The sequence below is a fragment of the Acanthaster planci genome, linkage group LG01 (assembly GCF_054643075.1).
Source record: "Acanthaster planci isolate LZ-2023a linkage group LG01, COTS_SCS, whole genome shotgun sequence".
In the NCBI taxonomy this organism is placed as follows: Eukaryota; Metazoa; Echinodermata; class Asteroidea; order Valvatida; family Acanthasteridae; genus Acanthaster; species Acanthaster planci.
Genome location: NC_141777.1, coordinates 15597058 through 15624385, shown reverse-complemented (window position 1 = coordinate 15624385; position 27328 = coordinate 15597058). Strand labels below are relative to the sequence as shown.

Sequence of the window (27328 nt, the reverse complement as noted above, 5' to 3'; positions counted from 1 at the left end):
TCTGTCTAATGATTTTGGAGAAATACAGGTACCCATTTTCTTAGATGGTGTACCTAATGACGTGCAGTACATGTAAGCTGATGCACGCGGGTATGATACAATTGAAATTGCACAGATATGCTCATATTGAATGTCTTCACAAGCATGCCGATTTTGTTTTGTTTCACTTGTTTAAATTGGGCACAGGACAGCTGAGATCGGTGAGATGGGCTGAAAGCACAGCTCTTTTTAATTGATTTTTTCCACGAAAAGAGTATGAATATATAGTCTTTCTTTGTTCACTAACCCATTAAGATATTCATTTCAGCCTTTCCTTCGACACTGTTTCAATGCACATAAGTGAACGCAATACCATACAGTACAACTGAGGCTGCCTGTGGCAGCCACCTTCCCTGTCATTCTTTTTGTCATGGTGGATATACACAAAAGGTCTACCTGTGTATCCCTGTTGAACAAACACAATGACTGGGAAAATGGCTGTCATGTACAACCTTTATTCATTCAGAGTGGTCTTTACACACATTTCACCCATACATGCATGTATCCTTTGTTAATCCACAATTCAAAAGTGATTTTGAAATATCATCTCAACTACCTGTTACACCATAAGCAATCACTTGTAAATCAAAAGCGTACCGGGGGGGAGGCCAATTGGGTTATCCCCCCACCAAAAAACCCCAAAAAACAAACTGTGATGCTTTCCATGCAGCCAGCCAGTGATTAGGTCCAGTCAATTAAACGTCTACTCACAGATGTGGTTATGAGAAATGGGATAAATTCTGGCTAGGGAATAACTTTGTTACAGTTCATTCATATACATATACATTTAGGCTTGGGAGGACTGATATGATGCAGTCACTTTTTCAAACTTTCCCCTCCAAGTACGTGTCATTGTTATCTGCCAGTGTTGCCTCATCTAGTTCAGCAATCCTAATTTACACAAAATGAGGACTTTCATGTAAACAGTGAAGTACTATCAATCAGATTTCACTAAAAAACAACATAAGGAAAAAGCAATGCTGAATTTTATGGTTATCGGATATTCACTAAATATATTGTCAATAGAATTTCCTATGTTGATTTTGTTTTACTTTTAATAAATCTTAATCGAAATTTCAAAAATAATACAAAGACTTTGTTTTTTAAAAAATGAGATGTTATCAACCCTACCCCAGACTGTATGTAAAATCATACTGAAATTGGAGGATTGAGAACAGTTGGGGTTAGAATTTAAATTCTTGATTTCAGAATTATTTACAAAGAAAAATTTACAAAAAATATGTGTGAAACAGTCTTGATGTTATTATAGCTCGAGTTGGTTTTGAATGATTTTAAAATATGAGTGAAACAATTCATACTGTTTTCTTCATACTGGGCTTTTTTGTAAGCAAACCCTTACATTTTTGCCATAAGGAGAAATTTGTCTTTCTGAATGAGATCCGGTGTGATGTCAGCTATACAGGTACAGCCTAGGAATGAAATAGAAACAAATATAAATTGCACTTTTCATGTTGGTATTTTGGTCTCAGGTCTACATAAAGTAGGTAAATATAAGCACACTTATTCCATGGTTGTACGACATACCCTCTGTCATTACACCAATTGGGGGGATGGACAGCAGGAAGTCCAGATAACTCGACCCAAATTTCCCTAAAATAGAAGGCCTCACCACAATGCTGTGAGCACCTACACACACAAACATGGGTGTACAGGCGTGTCACACATAGTGTGGACCTCTGCACAACAGTAGTCTGTATAATGCAGGGTACGATGGCGTTGTGTGGACTTGCACACGTCCACACAGTGTTTTCCCCTTTCTGTAAAACAGCTTCAGAGGCATTTTGGGCTGAAGGTTATTTGTGGCAAAATGAACATTCCAGGAAATCATCATCAAAAATCCAGCTCGAAGGAGTTATTCTAGTTGGAGAAAAACGAGTATTTACCTTAACCAAAGGAGAAGACAGGAATGTCCACACTTCGTATGTAAAACACGTGTGTGTGTGTACTTATGTGACATACCTCATGTAGTCATTCCTTTGTTTTTGTATAGTTAAGACAACTCGGAAAATAAATTTTTCTTGAACTGGGGACAAGATTTTCAGCTGGATTTTTGTATAATGTTTCCTTGACTGTTCCTCTTCCTTTATGAAAGATAACCCGAACCCCCAAATACCCCTAAACTTCTCTTCAGAGAAGGGGAAACATCCTGTGGACATGGGTAAGTCCACAGAACGTCCTCCCATCCTGCATCATGTGGACACCTTTTTTTTCAAAAGTCCACACAAGGTATTTAAGGTTAGTGAACACACACACACTACCTCAACCAATCAGTCATGACGTATTAATTTCATAAAAGTAGCAAGCAACCTACCTGAAAGGGCCATAGCAAGCTTGAATTCATCTCTGATGAGCTCAAGAACCTCCCTGACTCCTGCTTCACCCTATTGAAAGATAAAAGGAAATAGAATTCCAACAAAGCAATTTTGAATGATTAAGTGTAAAACCAAAGAGAGATGTGGCGATGATAATGGAACTTCACCTTTGGCTTGGTCCATTATTGTTGCCTGGCCCCCATCCAATTTTGAATATCTAGTTAACAATTGCTCATATTTAGTCCCATTCTCAAATAACTTTTTCACTAAAAAAATTAAATCAAAGTCCGAAACTAATCCTTTTCGAATAAATATGTTAACCTTGTGTTTTGTGAAACATCTCTCTACCCACATCTATGGTATGTACCTACAAGTACAGTACCAAAATCTCACTTCATGGAAAACAGCACACACTGTGTGTACTATGCAATGCGGTTCGCAAGAACCAGTGCAAACGGAAGTTTCATTTCTTTGAAATATTTACTCATGTGAATGCATTTAACAGGTCACTTTGCATAATGACAGGCCATTTTCAACATCTACATGTAAGTATCATATTTGGCTTTGGGATTTCAGTTGCAAAAGTTAAGACACTTCACTCTGCAGACTTCAGCTTGATTTGAAATGATCTTTAACATGCTTCACATTGTGCCAATGTTAGGTGATAAAGAGCATTTATATCAAGTACAAACTTGTGTTTCCTTTATGTATTTCATGTCTAATTTGTACTTGCTGGTAACTCTGTCCTATAGATATTAATAGATATGAAAATGGCAGAAGAATCCTCAAATTAACTTACATTATAAGCCAGTCCCCAAAGACTAGGCCGACCAATAAAAACAGCCCTTGCACCTAGTGCAAGAGCTTTCAGGACATCAGTGCCAGTCCTCACTCCTCCATCTAGGTAGACTTCCACGTTGGACCCACGCACTGCTTGCACCACTTCATTCAATGCATCTATCTAGAAAGTTAGAATGATGGAAAGTATTATCTACACAATTTGTCCCGACTTCATCAAATTCCACAACCAGGCATGCAGTAAACATAAATGTAAGAGTGTACATGGTACCTTACCACTGCAACTCTACAGGGAGTGTACATGGTACCTTACCACTGCAACTCTACAGGGAGTTTGATACTATGATGCTATAGACATAAAACATATGTAGGGAAGATGACGAATGATCATGTACAAATGGTTCAGGGCCTTGATTAAAGGCTCCTTTCTTTTTGTTTGTTTTACAATATAAAATTAAATGCAATGAGTGAAAAATGAAAAAGCTTTTACCCATATCATTTCTCTCCACCTCATAGGTACTATTCATGATGGGCCAAATATTGTCAAGGTCAGATTTAGGAGGATTCATTCGTTTTAGATTTAACTTTCATTTCAGTTTCCCCCCCACTGACACTAAATAATGCCCATAATAGCCATTGCACATGTCACATGACTCTTTTTCAATGACACCAATGAATCAAGTAAAAGGTTTACGGTACCCCTATGCAAGGATATTTCTTTCTGTGATTACATGTATGTGTGTTCTGAAAGGAACCGGAGGGTACTCAGTGCTTCAGAAAGTTACTGCCGCCTTCACCATAAAAAGGTTCAAAGCTCATCTGATACCCAAGAATGCAGACTTACAGTTGCTAGGACACCATCAAGCTGTCTTGCACCATGATTGGAAACCAGAATACCAGAAACATTGTGTTCAACAGCAAGTTTTGCATCCTCAGCTGTGATAAAAGGTGGGATTGAGATACAAGAAAGCCAAAAAGTCAAGTTGAAATCTTACTGAAACTGTGCCAATATATACAGAGTACAGATTGTTTCTACAACTTACTACCAAAACAGTTCTCAATTCATTGTAGTAATAATGAAAAGATCCTACACAACTACTAAAATTTCTTTGTACCACTTTTTAAGAGTGGCACAACAGCATGCACTAACATTGTTTTAAAACATACGCCAAACCCTCCTAATCCACCTGACCCTTCTTGGTTTCTCCAAAATTCTGAACCAAAGTATAAGTACCATGAAAATACCAAAACTAAAATTTAAACGTTAAGCTGGTAACAGAGTAACAGTCACGTGCCCTTTACCTGTTAGTATTCCTTTAAGAATGATAGGCAGGGAAGTGATGCTTTTCAGCCATTCAATGTGTTCCCAGTTGAGGGATGGATCTATTAATGATGCAACATAAGCAGCCAAGCCAGAATCCTCACTGCTGTGCACCCCACTGGAATGTAGACGACTCAAGTCGAAGTTGGCTAACCTACAATGCATAAAACAAGTAACAATAAATTGACTGGAGCTTACCCAGAATCTACAAATTTCATTTCTGTTCATTGTTGTTACAACTGATAGTGTAGTAGCCAGCAGAAAATATATCACCAATTAATAATGGTACATGTATCTCCAACCGACTGACAATGTGTCAAATTTCTGACAATGTTTCCCCTCCAATAGGCTGTTGTGGCTTTATGCATACACCCCACCCTATTTTGCAAAAGCATAATGATGCCATTAGCTTGGTCAAGTTCAGGTCAAAGTTACGTGAATGTAAACATACATGCGTTTGAACAACAATGACGACTTCTTCAAGAGTTGATTTTCTACCATGTGCAGTAGCTTTAAGTTCGTTTGGAAAGGAAAAATTAAGTGTATGGGGGATATAATTTCTTTAAGAATGGATACATGTACGTGTACAAAGTCGCATTTGAAGTTTTGAAGGATGGCCAGGTGCCAGTGCGGGCAAAATTCTACAGAAGTATGCAGAAAAGCAGTATACCACATTCCCTGAATGTGTGCTTAGAATGAAATGGTTTCATAGCAGAGAGCAAATGCAGCAGCATAGCTGGGTAAGAATACTCATTAATACAGTACATACATGTACAATTTTCAGTTATTCCTATTTGAATGCCTAAACACAGAATCAACAGAGCTACATTAAAGTCAGGAGGAGGCCTTCGTCACAAAACATTAAGGCAATGTGAAAAGTCAAACATTGCTGTTCTAATAATAAAATATATAGATTTTCTTCTTGCTTTTTCTTTAGAATATTATTCAGCATTTCTTTGGGATAGATATATAAATACATGCAATTATAATGTATATCAATCTCAGTCTTCTTTTGAATATAATTACAATTTTATTTTAATTTAATTAACTTTATTAACTGCAGTAAAGAAAGACATCCCACATCTCTCTCTTTGGTTAGCTGATAAAACTAAACTTTGGTTTGCTGATTTGCAACACAAATGTACAATTGTCCAAAGAGGTTCTGATTTGAGTAGTCATTTACAAGACCGATCCTCAAGTTGCAAATCAGCGGAAATGGTCATGAATGGAATACACCATTGACGGGGCCCGGATGGACCATGGAGACAACACAGTCTGTGCCTGGAAAAATCCATAATCCTGAGCATGCCAACTGAAATTTGAAAAAGGGGTCAGATCAGGTGGGAAAAGTGCTGACTGTACAGTACCTATTACTACTTCATTTTTACCTTCAGGAATTTCAGACAAACACATGTATGTGTACGTAAAGAAAAAGTAAAATTAAAAATGAGCATTGCCTAAATTGCAAGGACATTGCAAGACCACCACAAAACATTCACATTTCATGCTATGGGCATCCTTATAGGAAAGGAGATACATGTAGGCCTACCAAGTCAAGTTGATGTAAACAAAGTTAAGTACATGTAAATAAGTACATGAAGGCAACACACTCATCCTTATTTCTCGCATTAATTTTATTTCTCATTTCTTGTATTAAATATGGGTACTGGTAGAAAGAAATATAATGTCATAAAAAGTAGTTTTAGGCCAGGGTCACAGGTGTCTGGAGATCTGAAATGGAAATATTTCCAAATGCATTGATGCACATGTAATGTGTACATGTACATTACAATACACATGCATGTACATGTACATGTGCGCGAGTGCATACAACCAGCATCCAGGGAGCTTGCCAAAAAAAAATCCACAAGCTTACTTGGGTGGGACTCAAAAACACAACCTACAGTGTACTGCTTACTTGTGCAGACGTCTCAACTCCTCAGTTGTCAAGTGGTTAAAACATGTACACTAGCGAGCAGGAGGTCATGGGTTCGAATCCCACTCAATCCGTAATTTTTCCAGGTTATACATTCATGTATCAAGCTGAAAAATCAAAATACCCTGAAACGTTCTAAAACTGAAAGATTTACCAATGTTATAAGGGTTACGTTACTCTGAGGGATCCTTACACCCTGTCAACAAATGCATCTAACTGGTACATCCAATGGAATAACCCATATAGTTTTGCTTGTCAGCATTTTCTCCACGTCAAGTGTCATAGCTTACCATACACATTTACATACTGGTACTGTCATTAAACTGTAATGCATTTGGTGATTACTTATTGGAATTTGGAAATTATAGCAGATACATAAATGCACAATGGTTGCTTTGGAATTAACTGCACATGTGCAGGTTGTTATCCCATCCACACATACATGTACAATGTACATGTACTTACACTATATGATACATGTACATGTATGTACAATACCTGAGATGTGGTGGTAATGCAAACTTGTTCCTGACATCAGCTCTTCTCCGACCCAGTATGGGTGTATCGACTGTTACAAACAGGGCTTTATAACCCTCTCTCTCTGCCCTTCTAACAAGGTCTCTGATGACATCTCGGTCTTTGTAGACATAAAGCTGGAACCAGCGAGGACCGATGGGTGAACAACCTGCAGCTACTTCCTCAATACTTGACGTGGACCAAGAGCTTAAGATAACACCTGTTCCCAGGGATGTAGCAGCTGAAAAAGGAAAGGGAGTTTATAAGCTTTCCATTGATTTCCTACTTTCATCTCTAAACTCACAGATTGGTTACAACATCCCTATCCTATTTCAGTATCCTGAACAGTACCACAGTCCAGTAGTGGTTTAACAAGCTGTCCAAGAAATGCACCTTTGCCATGAAATTGTGCTGGTAAGGACAGTAGACATGTTCAAGGTGCCAGGGATCAAAGTTTGAGTTTTTTGGGGCACTGCCATTTTGGTCTCAAGAACTGAAGAAATGGGACATTTAAAGGAGCACCAAGGCCAATATAAGGGGCTACAAGGCCAACATTTCTACAGAGTAAAGGCTTGGAGGCCAACAAGTAAAATACTCTGCAAAACAAGTCTGAAAGTTGGAAAAACAGAATGGTGTTTTATGGGCTTGAGCTATCATATTTAAATATTTTATAACCCAGAATTCACTCTCAAAATTTATTTCAACAAAACATCATATAACAAGATCGAACAGGCAGATTTTCTGGCGAAGCAATCCTTAATTTACAGAAAACTAATTCATACAAAAGAATTTACAGAAAACTAATTCATACAAAAGAATTCCAGTGAATTAAACAAAGACAACATGTTTTGTTTAAATTTTGACACATCTTTTTTGACCGCACAGCACAAACGTTATTACTATTATTATTTATTCAGAAATCAATCAACTCAATGACAAGTCCAAATGTAAACAAACAAGAGAGAAGTGATAATGCCCACTGCGTAATCATGCGCTGGCACATTGATATGAGACAGTTTAATCGATTCTAATTCGTCAAGAGTCTGTGTGCACGCAGCTCACCATGCACGCGCCAAGTCCATATACGGAGATTCTTTTGGACAACTTGCACAACGAATATACCATACAATGGATGGGGTGTTCTGGAAAAAGAAAGTAAAATTCTAAAACAAACTCATTGGAAATCCACCATATTGGCTTTTTACACAACAGATATAGTTGGTTCAGTAATCCCCGTGTATGTTGCTTAGAACTTTTGGGCATGTTGCCTCAGCTCTTATGTCATGCAGTTGATTTCAAAAGCTGCATTGACGCAATTCTACAAGCTGCCAGTTCAAGGCTCTGCATGCCTAAAGCTGCAGCGTGCAAAGAGAAAGTACTGATTTCTTTTGACTCTCTGACTAAAAAAGGTATTTATGAATGGGAATCAACATGTGCTTGGCCAATCTTAAACTAATGTTTAAGACCAGCTCAGGAGACTTACCACTGATAATACACTTAGTCGCGTCTATTCTCCTTAGCCGGTCTTAAATGCACGTTTAAGGCTGGCCAAACACATCTATTCCCTTATTACATTTCCTTAGCAGACATGTATTTTGTTTTATCACAGTTTACCAACAGTCCCTGTGTAGATGCCAAGGAATGTGAGGTACAGACCAGCATGGTCCTCTGGTACAGTTCACATAGCTCTTGTATTCTGTTTTAGTTTAGCTGATCTACAGAACATACATAACAGAAGTTTCTCGAAATTGCAACTTTTTACAGTGCTGGCCAGGCTTTACTGCCATGTTGCTACTATACACTTTCATCTCAGTAACTTGAAGAGCATGTTCCTTGCGGTCAGAGTCTTCATTCAAGTTGTCAGTTCCCCTATCAACCTACATGTACCTCTTGCAGTTGCTACCTCCCCTTCAGGGTGTGCCATTCGTTGCATTGCTGTTGGAGATACAGCTATGGGGAAGGCAATTTCCTGGCCGAGGATACTAGTGCGCAAGTCTCGGTTGGAAACATCCCGCAAGTGTTTGGGCCTTAATCTGTACCTACGAGTATCAATAAGATGAAGATATACACAATTAAGAAATGTAAAAATACACAAAATAAGAAATGCTGAGACAATCTTGCTTCTCAACAGCTGCTGTCAAGGAGTAGATACCTAATTGCCGAAGTCCTTCCCCCCCGTCTTCAATTAGCATCCTTCTTCCACTAGGAAGCTGTCCAGATAATCAAGTTAACTCCAGTTGTTGAGACCAAGACCAACTGTTGAGCACCTTTACACGTACCTTTTTACAAGTACTACTGGTACTTGGCCCGAACATAAAATCTACTTTATGTTAGTGCAAAATTTCTTCTTTAGTGATATCACACAGAAATTTGCATTTGAGAGTCTTATCAAGGAACCAAGAAAAAGGTAATCCTGATTCTATGAAATGAAGTTAGCCAGTTTACCATTTTGTATGACAGAGTTGGAAGCAGCAAAAATTGAAAAAAAAAAAAGAAACAAGAAAATAGAAAAAAGAGACAGAAAACAAAAAACAGAAATGTCAAATTTAAAATAATTAGAAAATGTCTGGGCATGTTCAAAATTTGGTTGTCAATCTGGTTAGTAATGAGGCACAATGCTGTCCACAGAAACGGTACAATTTGTACATATGTATCTGCTTCCACATGTACTGACAAAGTCTCAAGTACTCAAAATGCATGCAAGCCAACTTCTGCTACAAACATGTAGCAGATAACAACTGTAGCATATTGAAACTATCATCCAAATAATGGAGCATGGGAAGCTTCATTTTATGGCCATGATTTTATTTCCTAAAAAGTGCTGTTCAATTGACTTTTTCAAATTTCAAGAGCCATGGATAACACTGACAAGTGTCACCAAGAAGGACTGTCCAAATTTTCTTCCAATGTAGCTTGTATTTTTGGTCTGCCCTGTGCATCAAAAATTTTTTCAAGAAAAATCCCAAAATAGAGGGGCTGGACACACTACTGATATTCACTGAAAATAGAGGAGATAAAAAAAGTACATGAGGGTAAACAGAGAGAGATGACATTTGACACTTCTAAATAACAAGCAACTGTTTCTTAGGCCATGTCTGAAATGTGCTTCCAGAGCTATGACTACATGTAGGTCTATCGTCTGCACGTCACCGCGTATTTCCAATGGAGTTAAGACCTAGACCTAGCTCTAAACAATAGATTTGTATGCAGCCTTATCTTCTGAAAACCTTATTTGATATGTAGAACCATATTTGAGCAAAACATACTGTAGCATATGAAGGCTCGAGGTGGCACTTTAAAAGGTCTCTTCAAAGCATATTTTAACAAAATAAAACCCTAAAAAATTTATCTTTGTATTTCAGATACATGTATTGTTAATGTGAAAGCCCAAAGCAGTGATTGAGCATAGCCTGGTCACCTATTTAGAATTGTTTGAATAAAGATGTTGTTCTTTTTTGTTTTCTTTCTTTCCTTCTGTTTTCCAGACAATTCTCCATGGCTGTTCTTCAAAAGTGTTTTTGATACAAATGTATAAAGTTACACCTTTGAACATATCGATCCTGATCCTGTGTGGCACATATTACTCTGACATCATCATGATGTAATAGGCCTAAGCTGTAAAATTATACACAAATAAACTGCAAAAGTACTTGTCTTACTTTTGCAGCAAGTGAAAGAGTGAATTTAGGTCTTCATTTTTTTGTGTATAACATCACTAGACCCCTGCTTCTGGTAGAAACCAAAAAAGCCCTCTAATTTAAAATTGCTTGCAATTATGTTAGTTTAGACAGTACTGTTCAAGATATACCAGTGACATCATAAAATACATGTATTTGAGCATCCTCTGGTGACAACTTGAAAAATGCCAATGACTGGGGACTGAAAAGAGATGGAAAGAAAAGAGATACCGGTAGTGGTCCATTGCAAAAACCTGCTGAGTCAAGCTACAGGCTGTAGCCCACAGTAAGCCTACCACACTGCGGGCCCGGTGTAATGTGAATGGGCGCATACATAACACTGACTTGGGACTAGCCTTTACTTTAGTCACTAGCACATGTGGCTACCTAGACACATGATGCTCGCACCAATTAAAAAAAAACACATACACCCCTACACACAAACAATAAACAAACGAACAATCAAACAGCCCTATACTGTAACCCAACAAACAACCAAACACCCCAACAAACACAAAACAGAGCAAGTGGCATGGCTTCACCAATTTGTTTGTCTAACCGTGCCAAGTATTTGAATATTCAATCAATTTTTGAATATTCGATTGGTACTTTTCGAAATCAAATATTCGAATGCAAAGTTCATGAAAAAGAATGGAGAATTTTCTTTTTTACATGAGAAAAATTGCACTATGGTGGCTTGTTTCAAGCAGCTTCCAGACACTTGAAGGCAGCTGATGCCCAACGATCCAACGTAGAATTCATCCTAGAGTATGGCAAATAGCCTTTTAACAAATAAATACGAATGTACCGAGAAATCATGATGTATTGATGCCAACTTCATTGAAATGAAATATGATGAAACCTTCAAGACAATATTTCAACCTGAAATCGAATGACTGGAGGTCCACAGACAAAGATGGCTGCATCTGACAAAATCGTAAGTACAGTAGTCTCTAAGCGACAACAAATTGTGGCTTTGGAGACATTTTTTATTACAATAATATACAGAGATGCAACAGGGTCTGCTCAAAAAAATTGAACTTTTTTAATTGTGGCAAATAAAATCGAAGCTCACGGCCTAGCCTTGTGAGCGGCAAGCATAACAACTAGGTTTCTCTTCTCTTGGAGCTACATTCAGTTCTGCTTATTTTCACCTTTTGATTCAATGGTTTTTCATTATGTCTTGTCTTTCTAACATTTTGCCATGTTTTAACGAAATCTGTAGCATGACGTATCAGAATTTTTACTTAAGATTTCCGTGCACAGTTACGTTGTAGACATTGATCGACAGGTCATCCGGCAAAAACATGCAAGCACGCACATGACCATGATGTAGTTGGTCCCCGACTTAAGCACAATATTTCTATTCATATAATCACTGCGATCGGGAACCACTGACTGGTATAGTCGTCTTGAATTCAAGGCTGTGTGATAAATCTGCTCAGCACGCTAACCGCCCGCATACGTTGCACGGTGCACTATGGGGGAAATCGACTCACCTACATGTAAGGTGCGTGTTCAAACAGTTCACTGGGCTGTGCAGTATTTGGCATGCGTGGTGCTGCTGAATCTCAAGTCGTTTTGACGATCATCATGCAGGCGCAGAAAGCGTGTGTCGCATTGCACGCAAGCTTGGCACACCTTGTTTTTTAAGGCTTCTAAAGGGACAGAGCTACACATGAATGCTGTGCATGCAGTGCACAACTCACGATGCATTCAGGGTGAAAAGAGATACATTCTTGTTCGTGTTTTCTTCTCTGGCCTCTTCTTTCAAGCCAGAAGGAAAAAAGGAATTTCACAACATAAAATCATTGTGTTGGACAACAGTGCTGGGAATTTCGTCACTTCAAAGAGACAATCTCCAACAAACATGTACCAGTGTGTGGATGTACTACTTTTACCTCAAATCTCACAAAAAATGAAACTAGTTTCAAGTTTACCATGAATGGTACCCGCCTAGAACCCTCCTGCTGATAACAAAACTGCAGTTTCATTTTTGTCAGGTCAGGGTCTTCAGACTGACCAGTAACAGCCTATTGGTTACCCTAAAATGTTCATATTTTGTTCAGCTTTACATAAATTTGGGTTTATAAGCATAAATTTGGAAAACAACCCGATATTTTATAAGAATAACCTCGGTCAGCATAGCCAGCTTCATAAGTATGGTGGGTGCGGTCATCCAAGAACTCTTTGAAGTGTTTAATTTGTTTGTAGATTTTTACTGATTAAAGATGTCTAAATACACTGATGAAACAGCAACTTATCTTGGTAAATGAAGAATACAAAAAGAGGATTGCCTTACGGGCATTATGATCGTGACGAACAGGTGAAAGCAATCCTATAGATCAGAAACTCAGTTTGGGTATGCTTAGGCAGTGATGGCACACATGCTGGGCGGGTAAGTACAGGTAGATGTAGCAATCATACACAAATTGTGCTGCTGATTGGCCTTTCCATTTTTCCATTTGTAAACCAAAAATATAATAGCAGACTGAATTTGTAATTGGCAGTGACAAATTGAATTTTAGAGCAGTGGACAGATAGTTAGACTGTGTCAACTTTTAAAAAATCTCTTAATTCATACAGGTGTTAGGGGGTGGGGGATGGGGGAAGGAGATGCTCTCTTAAAACCCTCAGCCTCACATATCGGAGGAAGGCCTACTTTGATTTGCCTCACATCAAGCAGCTGGAAACTTTCATGTGTAGTATTTTTGGAGTCCTTTGTAATCATTAGTGCCTTCTGATATTTTTGTCAACTTGTTTCACCAGTGAAGAAATGATGCCAAACATCTTTGTCAGTGAGCTTAATATTCACTGGCATATTTGGGAGGCTGAAGTATAGTACACATGGTGAACTGAATTTGGTCACCTTCTAGAGGAGGTACTCTCCACATCAATAGAGTTCCTTATTATGGGTGATTTTAACGTACACGTCAACAAGACAGATTCTCGTGAGACAAGGGCATTCATCAATCTCCTTGAGTCATGTGATCTGAAGCAGCATGTCAAGGAGCCTACTCATAACCGTGGTCAAGTGTTCGACCTCATTGTCACTCGTTCATCTTCTGAACAATTGATGTTTTTGACCCAACAATATCAGATCATTCGACGGTGACTGGTGAGTTGGATTTCCATAAACCCTCAAGACAAAAAGCACCGTGTACTTACCGTAAAATCAGAGATATTGATGAAACTCTCTTAACCACTACCAGCTGGGGACTCCGAAATCGGAGCCGTATGGTTTATATGTGTGGCCGGGGTCTCCGAACTCGGACAAAGGAAACAGGGCCCTGTAACAAAAGACCCTACTCCGAACAAAAGACCAGGCTGCTGGGCATTACCGGCATTTTTCACTCTCAAAAGTGGTGATAATCCAGCATTATTTTGAACCATATACCAGGGTCTGGGGTATTTAGAGCAAGCGGATTACCACAGGGGACAAAAGCTCTCTACCACCGCAGCAATGAGCCACATAGCACTGCTGCATGCTAATCTGGCCCCTATTGAAAAGAGGTCAGCAGTGCACTAAGCCAGGTTCGTGAACAAAAGACAGTTGTATAACACCGCACAATCTGGGCTCTGTTTACAAGGCTGCAGGCCTGGCTGAAATATTCGGTCGTCAATGAAGGTCACCTGTCAACTTACAGTAGTGCCTAAAGATTACTCCGTGTGGCTATAAACGACTGTTAAATGGAATGATGAATTGTTGAAGGATTTTGAAAACAGAAAAAATGATAGTCATGCCGGCCCAGCATCCTCAACGTTGAAAAATGCCCCGGCACGAAGTGGTTAATGGCAGACATCACTACTTCCTCGCTGGCCGATTTATCCAAAGCTAACACGGACCCAGAGGTTCTCACCGACACCTATAATACAACGATGCAGACTCTCATGGACAAACACGCTCCAAAGAAAATGCGGTCAATAACTGTTCGCCCTAAAACTCAGTGGTTCACAGATGAAATTCGCGCAGAGAAACTGTTGCGTAAAAACTTGAGAATAAATGGCGTATGACTAAACTTACTGTAGACAGAGAAATATACAAGCATCAACGTAACAAGGTTTTGAGCCTCATCAATCGGGCAAAATGTAGATATGTTAAAGATCTTCTTGACGAATGCCGAGGTAATGGCCATCGAATGTTTCGTGTTTTCGACAACTTGCTTGGTCGAAAGTCAGAGACTGTTCTTCCATCATGTAGTTCTCCACAGCAACTGGCGAATAATTTTAGCCAAGTTCTTCTAGCGAAAACTTCTCACTATAAGGTTGAATTGTGAAGCTGCAGCCAGTTCACTGGATAATAATGATCACAAAGAGGAACTGTCAGCTACAGTACCTGGATGCGATTTTTCTCTTGAGACGGTGTCCCATCTTCAGGTTGACAAAATAATCAGACAGTCCTCACCAAAACAAAGTGATCTTGATCCACTTCCGACAAAGCTTGTGAAGGCTTGTTTGCCAGTTATTGCCCCAGTGATAACATCAATTGTTAACTCATCAATAGTGCATGGTGTTGTCCCGCAAGCCCTCAAAACGGCTACAGTGAGACCAGTGTCTAAACTCCGAAAAATCAGTACCGATGGAGCTAACGACCTGAAGAATTACCGACCCATCACAAACTTACCTTTCTGTGCAAAGGTTTTGGAGAAAGTTGTTGCTGAACAACTTGTACAACACATCTCCTGTCATCAGTTAAATGAACAGTTTCAGTCCGCGTATAGGAGATTTCATGGGACGGAGACAGCTCTTATGCGCATCCAAAATGATATCTTAATGACTATTGATCAGGGGAAAGTTGCCATCCTAGTCCTGCTGGACTTAAGTGCAGCTTTTGATGCCATTGACCATCGAATTCTTCTTAGGAGGCTGGAGTCGTACATTGGTGTATCACCTGACACTCGGCCATGGTTTACGTCTTACTTGTCTGACCGGCATCAGACGTTGAGAGTCAGTGCAGAACACACAGCTGGACATGCGTCATACCCACTGAGGTTTGGAGTCCCGCAAGGATCTGTCTTAGGTCCTATCCTCTTTAACATTTATATGCTTCCTATTGGCAATGTGATTCGGAAACACGGCCTAAATTGTCATTTTTATGCTGATGACACGATGCTGTACTTGTCAACGTCACCAGTTTCAGATAATGTTACAAGCAGTGTAAGTGTCATTGAGGACTGTTGCATTGATATTAAAAGATGGATGACCTCCAATTACCTGAAAATGAATACCAACAAGACAGATGTTCTTGTTGTTGGTACACCACTGAATTTGAAAAAGTTTTCTGTTCTCAACATAAACGTTGGCGGTGACTGTATCACTTCATCACCTCAAGTGAAAAACCTTGGAGTTACCATTGACTGTAATATGAACATGCAGACACATATTAGGGAGGTTTCCCGTAAATGTATGTACCACTTGTATAATATCAACAAGATCAAAAAGTATTTGAGTCCTCCTGTTACTCAATGGATGATAACTTTGCTTATCATGACCAGAATCGATTATTGTAATGCATTGTATGGTGGTCTACCCCAGTCTACACTAGCCCCTTACAGAGAGTCCAAAATTGTGCTGCCAGGATTCTCACCGGAACTAGAAAGTCTGATCATATAACTCCGGTGCTCATGGAACTTCATTGGCTCCCAGTAAGATATCGAATAATTTACAAGCTATGTCTTCTTGTTTATAAATGTATTAACGGTCAGTGTCCAAACTACTTAAATGAATTAATTGTTAGTACTAGATCTGTTTCCCACAGATCCACTCGCCAGTCCCAAGATGCAACGAGGTTATACTGTCCAAAAACTAAGTTATCTTTGTATGGTGACAGAGCGTTCTCAGAAGTTGCCCCACGAGAGTGGAACAAGCTGAATAGAACCCTTAGGGAAGCTGAGTCTGTCAGTGAATTTAAATCCGGATTAAAGACTCATCTTTTTAGGCAAGCGTTTTTTTAATCTAATTGTCCAAATTCCCTTTTTGAGGTAGGCATATTTTACAGATTTTTGGATCATTTTAAAACTTTTTAATTGCTAGTTTTTATTGTTTACAATAATTTGTTTTACTATTTTTTATTGTTTTTAGTGTAATTGTATTGTAGTTGTAACCAGTGTCTTAACTTTTTGGAAAGCGCCCTGGAGCACGATTTTATCATGGACGGCTGCTATATAAATACTAACTTATTATTATTACTATTATGGTCATGCTGGAGCTCTGTCTGGTTATCGGGCAATGGATCCCCTAACAATGTGTGATTTTTTTATTTTAAGTTAAAAGAGACCATGATGGTTAATCACCTTCATTGACTCTCATATCAATCTAGTTTATTAAAAAACATCAATTGTTTATCTGTGCATACGCATTCTGAAAACAAGTTCTCCAGCCCTAAAAAATGCATTCTGTAAAACTTGAAAAATGGGACAAATTAACTAACATGAGTTAATTGCTAGCAACAGAAAATTTGCCAAGCCTTGCTGGATAATACCCCCCCTACACCAAAAGCTAGATACCCCGCTGCCGAAGGTTCCTTACTTTTATCGAATTTTGTGAACACCTTTGTCGGTCTTTTTTAAGTCCACCTGTTGACACATAAATGCTGACAAAATGACCAGGATTTGTACATGTCCTTAATATCAGCTTCCCCGCAGTAAGCTCAGCTTGCATGCAGATAACTAGGCCAACCGCCATCAATGCATGCCACAGCCTGGCCCCAATTTATGTATACATGTGCATGTACGCAGCTTGGAATCTTGTACGCCGTATACCAGTCATGCCAGTATGTAGTTGTGTGCATGAACACTGTAAAAACTGCGCTGAAGAACAGCTGACAGCAGTCCACAACAATGGCAAGAATTAACGTTACTTCTGAGATTTTCACGTTTTTGTCTGTGGTGGTGTGATGCATCGAATTTCTTAACCCACCAGCTGTAGAGAGTTACAGACGTGAAAATACTGAGATTGACGAAGTTTAATTAGACCCTTACATCCTAGACTCCCTCCGTACGTACGGTCTGGGAGTCCTCCTGGGCTGGGGTATAAGCCTAGGCCTGGGCATAGGCAGACTGCACAATTAAGGCCTAAGCCCCATAAATGAAGGCCTTGCTAATTGACCCAGTAATCGTCACGTCAAGTCGTGTACATGTACTTACTTTCTGAAAGCCGCCTCGTTGTCTCTCAGCGTTTGTTCTGCATCCGCCCCACTTTGGTAGTAATCAAAGGCGTTCTTTGGCAAATTTATTCTGGCAATTTCTTCAAAGTCTTTCAAACAGACTGGGTTACGCCTCCCTGCCATTGCTGACATAATTATTGCTGAATACGAGTACGCGTACAGCCTACTTACAGGTACATGACACTTCCAACCAAAGACTGAATAGAGCGCCGCTAGCGCTTCTTCCTTACGTACATGTACACACTGTACAAGTACGTGCGCTGTTAACTACCCGGGTGAGGTCGCTCTTTCGATTTCATACCTGCAATCAACGTCTAGATATTTCAATTCAGTTTCTGCCGGTACAATTTTCACAAGGGAAGAGTTCCGTATACGGAAATCACTTGACAACCATCGCACAAATCCTATGAGACTGGTCTGAAAAATTCGTTTTTTTCTGAGTAAATGCTTTGTTATCTTCGCTGCAATTTTTGACTTGTTAGGACATGTTGTTACTTTCTGATGACTTTTAAAAAAACACTGCAAGGGTGATATAGGCTATGTCCGTTTGGAACTCAAAGTCCGAATCCCCATACCTTGACGTTTTTCTAGCCTTTAGTGAGACGACGAATTACACTGCTAGGGATAATGTTTTCATTATATAGCCTACTTAATCTTACTAGGAATTTTGGCAAAATGTTTTCAGTAATACGTGAAAGGTATCAACGAATATTTTTAAAACGTTTGCGATATGTTTCCGGAAATTGCGATGATCATGTAATTGGGTTATATTTTTTAATAGGTTTTTATAAGAGAAGTGGGTTTTCACATCAACATTTTGCAAACATCCTTTTGACATTGCTAAATAAAATTGTTCGAGTTTTATTAATGTTTATTATGAGATTTTAAGGACAAAATGATTTCCAACGTGGGAACGTGTTATAATTGTTAAACTATTATGTCAAACACAAATCAACGTGATGAAAGCATTAAACAGGTGTTTTAACACAACGTTGGGTGATGATACGTTAAAGCAAACACATAGTGCTGTGACAATATTTTTTGAAAGTCACACCGATTTTGTGAATATAACAGTTTGAAATAACATTTCAGTTACAGCATCGAAATATTATGAAACAATTAAAACCGTTGTGAAAATATTTCAATGCCCCTAATTGATTTTTTTTGTCAGACAAGTTAGATTAATTTTATGTAATTGTTATTGTGAAATATATATATAACCTAGGTTTTAAAGCGAAACAGAAATATCGCTAGTTTGATGTTTTTATGACATAGAAGACAAGTTTAGAAGTGTATTTATAGCAGTGCTTGAGATGATTCAGAGTTGTTCGTACGATGTTATGTTATTGTAATAATACAATTCTTAAGACATTTTATAAATGTTTGAATAGACGAAACAATCACTAACGCTTCTTTGAAATTGGTTTGTTCTATAAATGTGTTTAAGTGGATGTGATATTTTCACAGCATTGTAATTCTGAAATGCTTGCATGATGTGAATTCAATATACTTGTATTCCTGTGACCAACATGCTGTGTAAATATCACGGAGATATATATTGTACTAGTGTTTTTAACATTTACAAAACATTTTATTCTGAATCAACGGAACATATGTTTGAATAGGTCAAATCAACATCATCTATTAATGTTTGAAATCTGTTTTTTTTTATATAAGTCAGGAGATAAAACATCATAGTAACAGTATCACATTGACAGTTGCATATCAAAATGATATTGATAGAATGTATACTTGTAAATATGTAGCAAACATGAGAAAATGTCACACAAATATTACGCGAAAGGTTTTGTTAAACATTGAACTGATGTTTGAGTTTGCTGAGTTAACGCTGACATTTAAAGTACTTTTAATTAACATCATAAATTATTTCCAATATCATCAATTGATGTCTGAAACGTATTTGAAAAAAGATACACGTGGCGTATTGGTGTGCTCAAAATATCATTTTAATATTTTTGTTTTGTTTCCGACATGTTTTGATGATTTGAGGGAATCGTAATCATTTTAGATAAAAGTAACATATCGAATAACTATCAAACATTCGAAAATTTCCGATATTTTTGTCGACATTTGGTTCTACGGCATTGTCCATAATGTTTACGAATTGTCGCACAAGTATTCAGCACTAAGATTCAAAAAGCTTTGTGCAAAAAAAAAACATATCATTGAAAACTCTCGTTTTCACATTTCAGTTTTGCCTTGATGATATTGTCGGAACTTTTTTCATAATTAGAGATAAGAAAAACAAATCATCATTATTATGTTATAATAATGTTATTATTACAAATATTACTTAAAATGTCTCCAACGTTCTTAACAATATTATTAATTTTTAATTGAATGAAATAACGTTTCGAAACTCTATGCTAACTGTGAATGTTGTGACCGTTATTAGTTATATGATAGTATTCGTAATGTCATTATGGTGTTAGTGTATGTACTATTTTGTATAAATGACATGATAACGTCGCTTTGACTTCAATACATATTGACTTTAAGTGGGCGTGGTTATCAAGCGTCGCTCGTTGCAAGGAATATTAGGCAGAGGGATCAGAACTCTGAGAATTACGACTGCATGGCCAAAGCATCACTAAAGCTTCATTTGAGATTTTAAGTATTATATAACTTTTTTTGTAAAAACATTACTCAAACGATTTGCAAAACGTCATAAAGACGCCATGAAAACGTATGTAACGCCATGTCACCATAACGTTTTTGTGGAACATCACGAAAACATTAGGCATAACGTGTCTATCACGTTTTAAAAACGTGAATTGTTTGCTGGTACAAACATGTTGTTGTTGTTGTTGTTGTTGTGAGATTAATGGCACCTTTGGCACTATTGAGCCCTTTGTGCTAACTTCAAATACAGTAGCTGAGTCACAAAGAAATCTTCCTCACAATGAAGACATCAGGCTTGAACTTTGAGAACAATGACGGATAAGAAGAAAAGAAACGACAAGTCTGAAACCAAAGAATTGAGAAATGACTCTGTAAAGGGAAGCATGTACTGTAGGATATGTAGGAGGAAACCAAATAAAAAAGAGATAATTATACATGCATACATGCAAAAGGAACCTGGACTAGGCTTAAATGAGAAGAGCTACATATGAAATATGAAAAACATGTAAGGCAATCAGAAGAGTGACTGGGAAGTGAAGGATGTTATGAGGGTGATATGACATCAACGATCCTCCAGGCACGGAGATGCTACAGTGTCCTGCAAGCCAGCCGTCTCCCATGCAATTTAAGAGCACGTGCTCCGCCGGTACGTTCGCAGGCTGCATACTCCAGGTGTTGATAGGTAGCACTCTGTCCAGCCAATCGTTTGACGTATATATCACACCAGGAAGCATGGGCAAATATGGATAAATGTACATGTATGTATGAGCATGCATGTTTATATTAGATGTTACTGTCAGTAGCCTTGATGTATTTCAGTAAGTGGGTAATATTATATTTTGAGCTTAAAACATTTTTAAATGTCATTTCATCTTCAGTTAATTTTAATGATTTTTGAAGTTTTCCCCTGGCACTAACATATTTGTTACAGTTTATGAGAAAATGCTCAGCATTGTCGTACGTGTTGCATGTTTTACAAAATCCGTTCGCGTGTTTACCGGTTTTTGTATAGAGGCTATTTAGATTTTTTCACGTATCAAGCCGGAGTCTGTGAATCTGAACTTCTTGCCAGCGTGAGAGGTTCCACGTGTTCGTGTTGAGGGAAACAATGGGTTGTATTTTTTTTAAGTAGCTTTAGAATCATTCCATTTCCGCCACTTTTGCTTGATGCAACTTTTGAGTTGATGTTTAACCTCTGTTATAGAAAGGGGTAGTTTATGGTCAATAAAATTTTCTTTAGTACCCTTTCTAGCAATCTGGTCAAGTTGTTCGTGTCCTTTAACTCCACAGTGTCCTGGTATCCATTCAAAAATAACTTTGTTAGCCTGATTTTGAATATTAATAAGTGTATGCCGAATATCACAAGTTAGTTTGTTTCTTGGGACAGGCCGAGATATAGCTTGTATAGCATTTAGACAATCTGTGAATATACAGGATTGCATAGGCTGAACATCTTCAATCCATTCAAGGGCCAGTAAAATGGCAAAGAGTTCTGCTGTAAAAATAGAGGCTTCGTTGTTTAATCTGATGTTCTTAGAATAATTAAGTTGAGGTATGTATACCACATCCCACAGTGTTATTATTCGGGTCGACAGAACCAGCTTTATAGATGTGAAGTGGGTTTCCCCAAGTTGTATGTATGATCTCTGTAGCAAGGGAACCCTTTTCATTGTTATCCATGATATGCTTAACATGGTTCAAAATTTCTGTTGAGATATCAGGTTTAGTATAATGCCAGTAAGGAAATGGATTGTGTAATGGGAAGGTATTAAAATGCAGTTTACCTGTTCTGGCTCCAAATGGAGCTTGGCGTGGATTATTTTTCCATTTTTTTTTTAGCAAAGTAGTGTTTCTGCCAGCAGTCTATTTGGACGTATTTATTAGAATGAGAAGCATGCATATCTTTGGCCCAGATCCACTTTGGCCCAGATCCAGTTCACCTTCAGTGAAGCTGACCGTGCCCACCTCACCCAGCATATCGACTGCCGTTACCGCCGGGAGTTCGAGAAGTGCAAGGCCCGCCAACTCGCCAAGTTCCAAGACCTAACTGAGGAGAGTTCGGCCCATCGCACCACCCAGCGCCCAATTGAGTCTGCCGTTGACACATCGAAGTGGGTCGTCAACCTCTCCGCGAAGACCCTCACCATCGTCGAGACATCTCTTCTAGGGAAAGGCCTCAACTTCGCCGTCACCCCCGACCACGTACCGGCAACGGAGATCGTGGCCAGTGTGGAAACAACGTTGAAGAGGCTTGACCCGGAAACAGCTGATCTGTTCCGCAGAGAAGTCAACGCCACGTTACGGAGGGCACGCCCGCCCAGGAGCAACATCAACCAGGAGCAACGCAAGCGCCCTGAAGGCCCTACGGCAGGATCGTTCCATCGTGATCCTCCCCGCCGACAAGGGCCGTGCCAGCGTGATCCTCGACGCCCACACATACCGGGACAAGATGGGTGAGCTCATCTCCACGGGCCCTTACCGGACATTGGCTAAGGACGAAGATCACGGCCCAGCTTCTCGCCCTTAACAAGTCCGAAAATCTTGACGACGCCACCTACCGGAAGTTACGTCCCACATGCAAATAGCCTCCCCGGATGTACGGTCTACCCAAGATCCACAAGCCGGGGACACCCTTGAGACCCATCGTCTCGTGAGTAAGTTCCTTTGCCTACAACCTCTCCAAGCATCTAGCCGGGATCTTGTCACTGCTAACCGTTAACACACCAAACACCGTGCCCAACTCCACAGCTTTCGCAGAGTTCCTCCGCGGACAGCACATCAGCAGCCATGAGGCGTTGATCTCTTTCGACGTCGTGTCTTTGTTTACCAACGTCCCCATAGACGGCGCTTGCTGTGTGGCCCTTCGTCGCCTGGAGGAAGACCCTGAGTTGCCTGATCGGACATCGCTCTCCCCTGCTGAGATCGTCTCCCTGCTAGAGTTTGTCCTGCGTTCCACGTATTTCCTATACGATGGATCGTACTACGAACAGACAGACGGAGCAGCTATGGGTAGTCCGGTGCCAGCGGTTATTGCCAGTCTGTACATGGAATCGTTCGAGGAGGAAGCCCTGCAGAGTTGCCCACCCGACTGCCGTCCTACCCTGTGGAAACGGTACGTCGATGACACCTTTGTCATTGCACCACGGGATCAAGCCAGCCCTCTGCTCGACCACCTGAACAGTCTCAAGCCCAGCATCCAGTTCAACATCGAGAATGAGCAAGACAACAGCATTGCATTCCTGGACACCATGGTCCACAGGGAACCCGACGGCAGCCTGACCAGCACCGTGTATCGCAAGCCTACCCACACCGACCAGTATCTGGCCTTTGACTCACACCACCCGGTGTCCGTCAAGAGGGGCGTGGCCAAGTGCCTACATGACCGCGCCTCACGCCTAGTCACCAGACCGCACCACACAGCCGCCGAGAGACGCCGGGTCACCGCTGCCCTCACGGCGAACGGATATCCAGCGTCCTTCATCCGGCAGTCATCGAGACCCAAGACCAGCACCGAAGTGGAGCGACCGGAGTACAAGGCTTTCACCGTTCTTCCCTTTGTGGACGGTATCTCCGGACGGTTGAAGAGGATCCTGGAGGACCACGGCGTCCGCACCGTGTTCCGATCATCCACCACCTTGAGGAACCAACTCTTGCGTCCTAAGGATCCCATCCCACCCGGAAGACGCGGAGGAGTGGTCTACAGGATACCATGCGGTGACTGTGGCAAGGTGTACATCGGCGAAACTGGCAGACCAATCGGCGAGACAATTGGAGAGAATCAAGGAGTACCAACGCGACGTGAGACTCTCCCGTGTGGAGTCGTCAGCGGTAGCCGAGCACACCTGGGGAGCTGGTCACCACCCCAATTGGGACAGCGTGCAATGCGTGGACCAAGACCAGCATTGGTACACAAGACGCGTCAAGGAGGCCATCCACATCCGCCTGAATGAACACAACATCAACAGAGACAGCGGCATCGACATCCCCGGGTTCTGGCTCCCCACCATCCGCCAACACAACCACCGGAGCACCGGAGCGCAACGGAGTGGAGCGTGCGACGCCCGGTGAGGTCGCCCGTACTGCGTCCGCAATACACGGCGGGGGACACGGGGAGGACGCGGTCCAGCGGTATATAGCGGACCCAGCAGCATCCAGACTTCAGTTGCCTGATGACGGCTAGCAGCACTAGCAGCCGAAACGTCGCTACCAGCAACACGACACCGCGAGTCATCGATTATCTTTTTACTGTATTTGTCATCCACCGCGGTGATTATGTTTATCTCTTCTATTGTTTCATGCATATCTAGTTTGATATTAAATAGATTACAAAAATAATTACGGCTGAGATAAAGAGGATGATCTCCACACTCTACTTGCAGTTTCTGTAACGAGGTTTCATACAGTGCTCCACAGCATATCCTCAGAGCCTGGTATTGTATACTATCTAATTTTTGCTTGTGTTCTAAAGCCGCTGAGTTGAAGGCTTCACATCCGTACTCTAGAATTGGTTTAATAAGAGTTTTGTACAAGCGAAAGAGAATACAACAGTCTGATCCCCAATCAGTTCCACTAATACATCTGAGGATGTTAAGTTTAGCTTTGCTTCTATTGACGACATATTTGATGTGTTCCTTCCAGGTTTGTTGTCAAAGATGACACCAAGAAATTTAGCTAAATTTTGAAATTTGATGTCAGAATTATTTATCTTCAGTTTAGAGGAAGTATTTCGTTTACGAGTAAATAGGACAGCGTAGGTCTTGGGAGTTGATATTTTAAAGCCCCATTTTCCACACCAAGAGGAAATGTTATTGAGACTTTGTTGGATCTTATTGGTATTGAAATTAATATTTTTATTTGACAGATATTAACTCCATTAATACATTTGAGAAAGGTCATTAACAGCAATATTAAAGAGTGTTGGACTAATAACGCTACCTCGGGGTGTGCCATTGTAACAGTACATGATTCAGAATAAGTGTTACTTATTTCAACCTGGATTTTCCGATTTGTAAGAAAGTCATTGATCCATCGGGTAATGCGCCCACTAATTCCAAGTGATTGTAATTTGATGACAATTCCTTGGGGCCATAGCATATCATATGCTTTTTCAAGATCCAGGAAGACCGCCGAAGTACTTTCTCTGTTGGCAAAAGCCTTGTTTATGCTAGATTCAAGATGAATGATATGGTCTTTGGTGCTTCTCCCTTTCCGAAAACCAGAATGACGATTACTGATCAAATTGTGCTTCTTCGGGTACCAGATAAGTCTGTTATTGACCATGCGCTCCAACATTTTGCAGAAATAATTATTTTTCATTGAGAGCTTTGGCTATTTTAATGGGATTTATCTGAGCAAGTTTGATATCTGGGGAATTTATGATTACCATGGTAGGGTTTGCATTTTCTTGGGACGAATACGGATAAGCATTTACATTTCTTCTCTTTTGGTATCGAGAATAGGACCTGTTGTCAGACTCTGTAGAATCGTCACTTGGGCTTATTGGTTGCACTCTTTTTCTGGACATTGGTCTCCATGAAGTTTTTGGCGAGCTGACCCGAGTTTCCACATCTTTGGCATGCTCAGTATTTTCGTTATTGCTATCTGCATCGTTATCGTCGTTATCATCCGTCCGTAGCCGTTCAAAGTTCAAGCCTCCTTCTGGCACAAACATTTTACGGCGATGTTCTTATATTATCATGACATTCAACTATCATGACAGTATGACCTTATAAAAAACGTCACATTGATATTTTTCCAAAATGTTAGTATAATAAATACCCCCAAGAGCATGTCGCCTTAACATTATCAGACAATATTAGCGTAACATTGGACTTAACATTGTTATGTTTTAACATCCATGTATAACCACAATGGAGTTTTCGGGGGGGGGGCACGTGCCCCCCGTAGTTAGGCTACCGTGATGGGGTGCGCCGTGTATAGCCGGCCTTGCGGAGTCTTTGATCATTTTTGCTCGTCGCCCAGCGCACTAAAAGGGCGCTGGGAAGGGCTTATGGTTTTGCACTGTGATTGGCTAGCAGTGTCGGGGCTACGGCACGACGCGACGTAATTTTGGCGTCTATAGAACACCATGATATGTAACTGTGCGCATTGTTAGGCTGAAGTGAAGCCATACTCACAGATCGGAATGATTGGACTCCATAAACGATAACGTCGAAGTTGAAGCCGTTGGTTAAAATAATCAAAAGGGTTCCCTCGTAGTAGGACTCTCTGCTATGGAGCTCAGTGGACCCCGGGCCGCGTATACATTTTTTTATCAAACGAGATACAACAGTATCGAAAGAAGACACCGTCTGCGTTTATGCATTTTTCATCATCTGGGGTGAGTTTTGGCGTTCTTAACCAAGATCTGGTTTGGTAAATGTTGATAATTTTAATTCAGTATAATTTAGCCGTGATTATGCAGTAATCAGACCCTCAAAGTGATTAACCATGGAGAAGCAACCGGACCGATTCATGGTTATGATCGCCAAAACGCCCCTGTCCATGGTTTTTAGGAATGGTTATGTAAATTCACCGGATTGAGATTGACAGCCAGTGTGTGGATTGGTTGGGAGTACTCCCGACTTGAAATCCTCTCTCTCGTTTAACAGCTCTTTTTTAAAATTTGTACATTTGTAAATAACGTGAGAAAGGATCATTGTCACCATAAGTTTGGTTTGTGCGGTCCAGAACCATGCATTAAATATGCATTTAACAGACCAATCACAAGACAGGAAACTAAAAACGTTTGGGGGAAAAATTCGACCCAGGCCTCCATGTCGGCTGCATAGAAAAGTGCACCGGTAAACAAAGTGTGACATCATCAGTCTGGAGGCACATTGAGATGGTTCTCAACGTCGCATATCAACACCATCGATTTAGACATGGGCCTGACAGGCA

At 40.2% G+C, this 27328-nt stretch overlaps 2 protein-coding genes across 2 annotated transcripts; one reads left to right on the top strand and one right to left on the bottom strand.

Annotated features, from left to right (window-relative positions):
* Positions 1 to 197: 197 nt before the first annotated feature.
* hao1 (hydroxyacid oxidase 1) lies at positions 198 to 18001 on the bottom strand. Its single transcript, XM_087136907.1, has 8 exons — positions 17766 to 18001; positions 8831 to 8982; positions 6926 to 7184; positions 4473 to 4645; positions 4015 to 4106; positions 3172 to 3333; positions 2372 to 2441; positions 198 to 1469 (listed from the first exon to the last, which is right to left on the bottom strand). Exons 1-8 carry the CDS (start codon positions 17915 to 17917, stop codon positions 1396 to 1398), a joined length of 1134 nt encoding a protein of 377 aa, XP_086993033.1. The 5' UTR covers positions 17918 to 18001; the 3' UTR covers positions 198 to 1395.
* Positions 18002 to 22185: 4184 nt separating this feature from the next.
* LOC147800467 (uncharacterized) lies at positions 22186 to 25103 on the top strand. Its single transcript, XM_087145140.1, has 4 exons — positions 22186 to 22193; positions 22342 to 22881; positions 23088 to 24239; positions 25067 to 25103. Exons 1-4 carry the CDS (start codon positions 22186 to 22188, stop codon positions 25101 to 25103), a joined length of 1737 nt encoding a protein of 578 aa, XP_087001266.1.
* Positions 25104 to 27328: the final 2225 nt, after the last annotated feature.